Consider the following 10529-nt stretch of genomic DNA (forward strand, 5'->3'; position numbering starts at 1 on the left):
TCTATCTCTGGGACCCACATTCATATTGTAAAATCAAAGTTAGTTTAACTCTGAGTGTACAAATGGAGCCAAATAGACCCGTCAGGTTCCATTTGTTACACTCTCTGAGTTACAGACCCATAAGGGTCCATTTGGTTCCTAATTATCATTTAGCTGGGGACCACCTCAAACTCTCTCAAGGACCCCTGGGGGTCCCCGGACCCCACTTATCCACTGATGTACTCGACCCCAGTACTTGAGTCAAAGTATACTGTAGATCCGGGGTTCTCAACGTGTTTGGCTGGGGACCCCCGGAAATGCTTTGGCCATGTCTCGCAACCCCCGCCTCCCTCCCCACCACCATTACAAATTGGCCTCTACCATAACCATAATAATAGAGAAAATACATCATAAATAAATACTGAGACCAAATATAATCATTAAGGAAAGTTTATGCATGTGCTGTGTACTATGTAAACTCTTAATTTTCCAGCCATTCAGTTGCAAAAAAATAAAAAATTACATTTTTCATTTATAATCTCACAAAACAAATTGGCGTCATTTAACATGCATCTCAATGGGTGAGAAGGAAAGCTTGCCATGTCTTCTCTCTTAGTAATCGTTGCTAACGTGCCTATTGGACAAGGACGGGTTGGGGAGGGACTTACTGATTAGCTACAGGGCACTGCTGCCCCATGGATTCGTCCATACCTGCAGATCTGTAGTGGGCGGGGCTGCGCAGGTGCGTGACGGCTGCAACAAGCTCCTCCTCCCCCGGGGGCAGCTGTAGGCGGAGCTTGGACTCCATGCTGGCTCGGACTGAAGACAGGCTGCTGATGAAGTTGTCCATGGAGGACAACAACACCTGGACGTCTGCACTGCACACGCCGTCCTTCAACACACCCCAGTTCTACAGGCAGAGAGAGAGAATTGATTATTAACAAGTTAATAACTCAGCTTATGTTGCTTATTGTTTAGAAGAGTTAAGAAAGAAAACTTTGTTAATAACAGGACCCGATTTTAAAATCAGAACCTTGTCAAGAAGAAGTGTAGATACAGTTGGAGATACAGTTGAGCTCTGAGAGCAGGTAACATGACCTCGCCTGTTGAGCTCTGAGAGCAGGTAACATGACCTCGCCTGTTGAGCTCTGAGAGCAGGTAATATGACCTCACCTGTTGAGCTCTGAGAGCAGGTAATATGACCTCGCCTGTTGAGCTCTGAGAGCAGGTAACATGACCTCGCCTGTTGAGCTCTGAGAGCAGGTAATATGACCTGACCTGTTGAGCTCTCAGAGCAGGTAATATGACCTCACCTGTTGAGCTTTAGAGCAGGTAACATGACCTCACCTGTTGAGCTCTGAGAGCAGGTAACATGACCTCGCCTGTTGCGCTTTAGAGCAGGTAACATGACCTCACCTGTTGCGCTTTAGAGCAGGTAACATGACCTCACCTGTTGCGCTTTAGAGCAGGTAACATGACCTCACCTGTTGAGCTCTGAGAGCAGGTAACATGACCTCACCTGTTGAGCTCTGAGAGCAGGTAACATGACCTCACCTGTTGACCTCTGAGAGCAGGTAACATGACCTCACCTGTTGAGCTCTGACAGCAGGTAACATGACCTCACCTGTTGAGCTTTAGAGCAGGTAACATGACCTCACCTGTTGAGCTTTAGAGCAGGTAACATGACCTCACCTGTTGAGCTTTAGAACAGGTAACATGACCTCACCTGTTGAGCTTTAGAACAGGTAACATGACCTCACCTGTTGAGCTTTAGAGCAGGTAACATGACCTCACCTGTTGAGCTCTCAGAGCAGGTAACATGACCTCACCTGTTGAGCTTTAGAGCAGGTAACATGACCTCACCTGTTGAGCTTTAGAGCAGGCAACATGACCTCACCTGTTGAGCTCTGACAGCAGGTAACATGACCTCACCTGTTGAGCTTTAGAGCAGGTAACATGACCTCACCTGTTGAGCTCTGAGAGCAGGTAACATGACCTCACCTGTTGAGCTCTGAGAGCAGGTAACATGACCTCACCCGTTGAGCTTTAGAGCAGGTAACATGACCTCACCTGTTGAGCTTTAACATGACCTCACCTGTTGAGCTCTGAGAGCAGGTAACATGACCTCACCTGTTGAGCTCTGAGAGCAGGTAACATGACCTCACCTGTTGAGCTCTGAGAGCAGGTAACATGACCTCACCTGTTGAGCTCTGAGAGCAGGTAACATGACCTCACCTGTTGAGCTCTGAGAGCAGGTAACATGACCTCACCTGTTGAGCTCTGAGAGCAGGTAACATGACCTCACCTGTTGAGCTCTGACAGCAGGTAACATGACCCCTCACCTGTTGAGCTCTGAGAGCAGGTAACATGACCTCACCTGTTGAGCGCTGAGAGCAGGTAACATGACCTCACCTGTTGAGCTCTGAGAGCAGGTAACATGACCTCACCTGTTGAGCTCTGAGAGCAGGTAACATGACCTCACCTGTTGAGCTCTGAGAGCAGGTAACATGACCTCACCTGTTGAGCTCTGAGAGCAGGTAACATGACCTCACCTGTTGAGCTCTGAGAGCAGGTAACATGACCCCTCACCTGTTGAGCTCTGAGAGCAGGTAACATGACCTCACCTGTTGAGCTCTGAGAGCAGGTAACATGACCTCACCTGTTGAGCTCTGAGAGCAGGTAACATGACCTCACCCGTTGAGCTTTAGAGCAGGTAACATGACCTCACCTGTTGAGCTTTAACATGACCTCACCTGTTGAGCTCTGAGAGCAGGTAACATGACCTCACCTGTTGAGCTCTGAGAGCAGGTAACATGACCTCACCTGTTGAGCTCTGAGAGCAGGTAACATGACCTCACCTGTTGAGCTCTGAGAGCAGGTAACATGACCTCACCTGTTGAGCTCTGAGAGCAGGTAACATGACCTCACCTGTTGAGCTCTGAGAGCAGGTAACATGACCTCACCTGTTGAGCTCTGAGAGCAGGTAACATGACCTCACCTGTTGAGCTCTGAGAGCAGGTAACATGACCTCACCTGTTGAGCTCTGAGAGCAGGTAACATGACCTCACCTGGTGAGCTCTGAGAGCAGGTAACATGACCTCACCTGTTGAGCTCTGAGAGCAGGTAACATGACCTCACCTGGTGAGCTCTGAGAGCAGGTAACATGACCTCACCTGTTGAGCTCTGAGAGCAGGTAACATGACCTCACCTGGTGAGCTCTGAGAGCAGGTAACATGACCTCACCTGTTGAGCTCTGAGAGCAGGTAACATGACCTCACCTGTTGAGCTCTGAGAGCAGGTAACATGACCTCACCTGTTGAGCTCTGAGAGCAGGTAACATGACCTCAGACAGCAGAGTCTCCACACTGTGCAGAACGCTCCCATCACAACAGTCCAGCATCCCAAAGGTCACCTCCTGTATGCACGGGAAGGTCACACAGCTTAGAGACTAATACATGGTCTCTGTCGGGTGGAAACCTCATAATTATGTCAAACACTGTTACTTTTCAGGATTCAAATTCAAAAATGGCAAAAGTGTGTGTGTGTGGGGGGGGGGGGGGGGGGGGGGGGGGCATAAACACAAAACGTTACAATGTGGAGATAATGCAAGTCTGATTGAATATGTTTAAATTACAAATAAAGATGCCTGTCTGTGTCAGTCTGTCTTTCTGTCTGTCTGACTGACAAGTTGTCTGACTGTGTGTGTGTGTGTGTGTGTGTGTGTGTGTGTGTGTGTGTGTGTGTGTGTGTGTGTGTGTGTGTGTGTGTGTGTGTGTGTGTGTGTGTGTGTGTGTGTGTGTGTCAGAGAGAACTGGGTGCTGTAAGTGTAATGTTTATTAAAAAAAACATACTGGTGATCTGTCCTGTTTAGTTCATTGTCACTCTCAAACTTTTCAATCTAATTTCCATTAGGCCACTCTCTGAGTTACAGACCCTGTAAGTGTCCATTTGGTTCATGTAGCTGGAGAAGCCCAGCTTATTGGCAAAACATTGCTAAACATGTAAACACGACTAATAACATGTTGAAGCCGTTCCACTGACCTGGTGTATGTTAGCTGTAGTTATGGCCTTGTCAGTTGTCCTCAGAAAGAACAGACACTTCCCCAGCAACGGCTGAGAAACATGGAGGGAGATTAGTTTAGTCTGACACACACAACCAGAATGTATGAGTTTAGTTTCATTCGTTCGGCTTAGCGGCGGTGGCTCAGGGGTAGAGTGGCTGGATGGTAACCGCAAGGTTGCCAGTTCGAACCCGGGCTCCCCCAGAGTTAGTGTCGAAGTGTCCTTGAGCAAGACACTGAACCCCTAATTGCTCCTGATGTGCTGGTTGGTGCCTTGCATGGTTTCCGCTGCCATCGGTGTGTGAATGTCTGTGTGAATGGGTGAATGTAATGCACAATCTATGTAAAGCGCCTTGGATAAAGGCACTATATAAATGCACCATTTACCATTTACCATTTAGCATAGACCAGCCTAGCTAGTTAACGGCAGGGATGTGCCCATTGGATAACTGTAAAAAAAACAAAAAGCAGCCCTGCACACGCACGCACGCACGCACTCACTCTTTGTCTCTGTCTCGGTTTCCCATACCAACAGAACACAGCAGTGAACAAACATAGCGATTAGAGTCTAATGGTCGGTGTAATCATTAGACCATAGAGTTAAAGGGATCAGACTCCAGGTTGAGAGACAACAGTGAATGGTAACAGAAGAGGTTCCCAGCATTAGCACAACGCTCTGCAGGCGTGTTAAATTACCACCACATAGGCTATGGTCTGGTTTAAACAATGCTCATATTCACTATTAGGATGCATAGGTTGCATACAATAGTAGAGGGGGGGGGGTAATTAAATGCTGGACACTGCATGATTTGGGTCCATTATTGACGGGTCCATTTGGTTCGATTTACAGACTCATATAAGGGTTGCCCTCATTATTTTAACTTAAGAACTACTTTCAAAATGACCAACTCAAAAGATCTACCCACCCAAAAAAAATACTGATTGCTGAAAAGAGTGGCGCTATAGCGCATTCCAAGTATACACTTGGAATGGGAAATATAATGCTACTGATGTTTATGCACAGCAACACTCTTGAAAACAAACTTTTTTATGTCAATCAATCAAGTCACCTTAATTCAATTCAATAAAAAAAATGTTTAGGGCCCTGTCATGTGTTCTACCTGCACAGCCTTTGTGATCTACTGGTAGCTCACAATCTACCTTTTGGGCACCCCTGGTCTAATTGTTTCCTAAGTATACAATCATTGGCTTGGTGTGGGTTGTCGGACCCCATTTTGAGAACCAGCTGTTATGAGAGGTCGTTCTCACCTCTGAAGATCCAGTCGTCAGGAATAGTCTCTTGTGTGTAGAGGTGGTGGAGCCAACGTCCATGACAGAGGGATGAGTGGAGGTCAGACCCTATATACGCACATAAACGTACATTTTAATGTTTGTTTGCATCAGCGCATGTAGAATTATTCTATGTAAAATCAGTCAGTCAGTCACACACATAATGCAGCATCCGTTGTGTGGTGTGATTGATGCACATGTGTGTACAGTGCATGTGACATAAACACCCATTCATGCAAATGCATGCGGTGATATTATAACAACAGGGTCTCAAAGTTTGTGAACATTTTCACACTACTAGCTAGCAGTGGGGTAGGGGTATGTAACTATACCCCTCACCACCCTTAACCTATTTTTTGTGGTGATCTGTAGCTGAAACCTGAGAACAATAGCCACATATTAGCCAACAGGAACTGCATGTGTACCGGTAAATGTCTTTGACAATATAATGTCACACTCGCATCTCTGTTTACAAACCATTTAAAACATTAATAATATTATAAAACAGGTGTCTGTTATTAACAAGAATGTTCTTACAATCTTTGATATGGAGACCTATTTTGTTAATTTGCAGGACTTCACAAAATGGACTCGGAAATATACGTAATAGTACCTGAGAGGTCCCCTGGTAGAAAAACATGAGCTTCCTAGATCCGTTGGCAGCAAAGAAGTCATCAATGAGACTGAACTGGAAAACACAATCACAGTCATTTCATGACCTATAGGTCAGGAGTCAGGGCCTTCATCCAGCATTGTATGAGCTTAATTTTTGATAGTATATTGATACAGTATAGTATATGGTTTAAACTAAGGACTGAGGCTATACTGTAAGTTCTGGTGATTTACCTGCGATCCTAGTTTACTGAAGGCACTACGCATCGTGCATATACTGGTATATGCAATATACACCGTCTCTCTGCATTTGATGTATGTGCTTACCTTGCTAATTATAGGTTGCTCTGGATAAGAGAATAATAACCAGTAAGACACCCTGAGGGCGAGAAGCGTGCACGCATCAGCCTGGCTGACGGCAGACTGCTGGGCGAGCGCTGGCGCTTATGGCATGGGGGTTTCAGATCAACATATGGAATTAATTCTGCACTGGCCATATATGGAGCGTGTCTTGAGTGTACAGGGTGTGATGAGGTCAGATCAACATATGGAACGTCAGAACAGGTCAGCTCCATATATGGAGATCTAAGGCAGTGTCTTGAGTGTACAGGGTTTGATGAGGGCCCCAACTCTCCATCATTTAGCTGGGGACCACCTGGAAGCCCCCATCAAGGATGGTTCCTGGACCGCTGGTTAAGAACCACGGTTTTCGTAGATCAAAATCGTGCGTACAGGTACCTTGTTGTCAGAGAGCAGGGCGTCGCGGACCTCCGCGTCCCCCAGGGTCAGAGCGCCCTGCGCCAGTTTTCCCAGCAGGTATGTGTGCCTCGCGTCCAGGGAGGCGCGTCGCTCCTCCTTCCGCACTCTGCTCTGCCTCGCCATCATCATCCTCGCCTCGTTGGACAGCAGCACACTCCTCTGGCCCGACACCTGCACACCGTTCATGGGGGAAAGTATACCAGCATTCTTTTACTCAAAGATGGAGTGCCGTGATTTTTAGTTTAGTTTAAACAGGGGTGGAGTGGTTAGTATAGTGCATGTTTTGTAATATTATTATAAATCCACAAAGTAACTAACTGACAAAAAAAACACATGGCACTCCACACCACCAAATGGTTGCTGACCCCTGCAGGGTTAAGGCATCATTTTTGTGAGGTTAAGATCATAATTGCAAAATCATAAGCAATTCTTAATGAATTGCACACAAAGGACCACAATGGAAACAAGCCCCCCCGAGTCATTTTGGAGTTGCCTTTTTAACTTTACTGCCGTGCAAATTGTGAAAAGGATCCCTGGCTAATAAGACAAATATGCCTTAAAACATGTTTTAAGGCATATTTTGGAAAAGGGAGCAGTCCCTATTGAGTGAAAGATTCTCTATTTATGAAAGAAAGAGTAGGCCTATAATGTTTTAAGGCATATTTGTCTTATTATATTTTTCTTAGCCAGGGATCCTTTAAACCCATTTTGGGCGGGAACCTCTTTTGGTGTTTTAAACATTATGTTATAATTTAGCTATTGAAAAATAGCAGAGTTACAAGCTCATAGCGCGCCACCGAGTGGCACGCTATGAACTTGTAGATCTGCTATTTTTGAAAAATCGTGAAAATGTGCCTCAAATCTTTGAATATATATTCTTTCAGAGTTTCTAACTCAAATCTTTGCTTCTGGGAGGGTCCCTGGAACAACATATTTTCAGATGGGGGTATGCAGCCCATTACATATAATTTTTGGGGTCCTTGACATGAAATATTGAGAACCACGGATATAGAAACATGAGGTTTTTCAGAAAAAAAATTGACGCCAGGCCTAAATGGGTTAATACAGTATAGTCACAGCAGGTTTTAATTGGCTTAGCTCGTTTGGGAATCGTTAGGTCACTCTACACTACTCACAGTGGTGCTGGCGCTGGGGGATGGACCAGCAACCGGAGAAGCAACTGGATTGGTGGTTCTTGGGTTCTGGCCTCCAATTCGTCGATGGCCCCTGCCTGTTCTCTCTGTTGATTGGAGCAGACGCATCACAACATTTATTTTAGCTTTATTTAACCAGGTAAGAATAATGTATAGTTCTACACCCATAACATCTCAGGGGGGCAAATATTGAAATCTTTGGAAAAACAACTTGAAATATACGATTTACATAATATAATATATATTAGTAGTACCTGTGGCGAGGTTACTCAAAGGTGTGTGTTTGGCGGAGGTGTCATTGAGTCCTCCGTCCTTCTCCACCTGCACTCCTCCAGGAGTCTCGTCCTCCCGTCTCTCCTTTCCAGCGCCAAGCCTCTGTTCTGGGACACGTGTGGTCCCCGGCACCCCTGGCTGGAGGTCTGTGCCTGCAGGGGCGGGACTGGGGCCCTTCACCCCAGGATCAGAGCTCTCTGCTGGGGGGAAGCTGGACACATCCTCCACCTCTGCAACCTCATCTGGAGGCTGTGACTCCATAGCAGTAATCTAGAGAGTGGGGGGGGGGGGGGGAGTAATGTACTATTCAGGGGTGCATTAGAGACTTTTTGGGGGACGGACTAAGGAATGACAATAACCGCTTCAGCGACATTATCAACTTTAGCAAATGCAATCTAAAAACATAGACTGTACAGCTCATACAGGATGTAGGTTTTAAACTGCGGCAAACAACCACTGCTCCAACTCGGTTTCCTCCACTAAATATCTGGCAGTTTGCACACACACGCAATGCACATAATTAATGTGGAGGCGTCACTTAGAACCACTTAAAACCCTGTCAATGGTTGACTGGAATCCCTCAGGGCTCTGTTTATGCTCTACACTAAATGTTTTAGTTGAAAATAGCTGATCTACACGCTCACAACGCAAGCTTGTAGATCTGAACATTTCTGCAAAGATTTACAATTTACCAGAATACGGGTGGCAGGCTATACGGAGGTTATTCCCCCACTTTGCTCAAGTCTGACTACTTTGGCATGAATACCTTTTCTTGTAACCACCGCGCTGACTTGTGGATTTCATTGCATGTGCATTTCCCACTAAAATCAACATTCAGTTTCCAGCTTCACCCAGCTGATTGCTGCCCAAGTGGTCATAGGAAGAGAGGTATTGGGTCGCTCACAGCAAGAGTGAATATTTTTTGTCCTACATCACAAATAAATGGTAGACGAAGCTTCGGCTATCTAGCCTTCATCAGTGCGGAAACGTCTGACATTTATTTGTGATGTAGAAATTAAAAGTTAAATTTCATTCTTTCTGTGTGCGTCCCAATACTATTCCTCTGACCACTTGGACAGCAATAAGCTGGGTGAAGCTGGAAACTCAACTTTCCCCGAAGGATCAAATAGGTCTAATTATTATTATTATTATTATGAATAGAGTGTAATTAAATAGAATAGACTTACCGGACCAAATGCAGTCTTTACGCTCTCCCTCTTCTGTGTCTTTCTTGTTCGACCTTCTCTCTCACTCAATGTGTAATGAATCTTAGTTACACACCAAACAACATTAATCAGCGACTAGTCAAATCACAAAATCTGTCTTTGTCCCTCTCTCCCCACACAGTGTTGACAGGTTTAACCACAGTAACCATGGTTGGTGCTAAGAGATTGACAATGCAGTGTGTGTGTGTGTGTGTGTGTGTGTGTGTAGGGGGTCAGTGACTCAGCAACTCTTAACTATAAACAATACACTCTTTGTAAGCCACAGTTCATTGATACATCAGAAATGAGTATGATTTAATCTGTTGTAACTATGTTATATTTTTATTACATTAGCAGATTAATAATGTTCTCCGTGTTAGGTCTATCTACTGCACTGCTTCTCAGCCCGTGGGCCCCAGCTTAATGTATCAGCGGCCCGTCATGGTCATACCGATACAAATAAAATTTGTTATTTTCAGTCGTTTGTTCCAAGAGAAAATGTGATAATATGGCCTGATGTCAGATGAGTATTACTATTAACCACTCACGGTAGCCTACTTATTTATTCACCTGTGATAATCTATTCTGTTCATTATGCGTTCTCTTTACATTTTGTGAATCAAGCCTCAATTTGTAAACTTCATCATTAATCACAATGTTTTTGTTCATTATGGTTTGGCCTTATATGGAAATGTGTCTTTTTACTGTGTGTTTCCTAGACTGTTGTGTATACAATTACAATTTAGGCATTTAGCAGACGCTCTTAATCCAGAGCGATTTACATTAAGCAAGAACAAAAGGCATGGCAATACATCACATACATAAAATTAAATATGCATAAGATAAGACCGTAACAGTGGAATATCTATATAATGAAACTATGCATATATACTTTAGAGTGCTATGTCTACATAAATTGCTATTGTAGTGCTGTCTAAATGCTATAAGTCTGCATAAAATGCTATCAAAATTACACAAATTGAACCTTTGCATATGCCTGTAAGGTCGTCGGGGCTATAGGCAAGTGCTATATGGGCCTTCGTTATATGTTATAGTCTGTTACAAAATAAAGTTGTAAATGTTGTAAAATAATACTGACATTTTTAGCTTGCGATCCTTGGACTTTTGCAATATTACCGAGTGGCCCCTGAGCTATCATAAATGGAGTAGCCCTGAGCTACTCTGTATCTATCCAT

The 10529-nt window shown here is 44.7% G+C and overlaps 1 protein-coding gene across 1 annotated transcript in view; it reads right to left on the reverse strand.

Moving 5' to 3' along the window:
* LOC306918519 (dynein axonemal heavy chain 5-like) overlaps positions 1–8389 on the reverse strand; it is a gene marked incomplete at both ends in the record, with an annotated part of 55875 nt that extends 47486 nt beyond the window's left edge. Inside the window, 8 exon segments of the mRNA XM_079531420.1 lie at positions 691–889; positions 3299–3394; positions 4021–4092; positions 5310–5399; positions 5944–6018; positions 6681–6872; positions 7838–7941; positions 8110–8389. Coding sequence (XP_079387546.1) covers positions 691–889; positions 3299–3394; positions 4021–4092; positions 5310–5399; positions 5944–6018; positions 6681–6872; positions 7838–7941; positions 8110–8389 — 1108 coding nt within the window.
* Between the last annotated feature and the right edge of the window lie 2140 nt (positions 8390–10529).

Source organism: Electrona antarctica (assembly GCF_951216825.1).
Source record: "Electrona antarctica genome assembly, contig: scaffold_117, whole genome shotgun sequence".
NCBI lineage: Eukaryota > Metazoa > Chordata > Actinopteri > Myctophiformes > Myctophidae > Electrona > Electrona antarctica.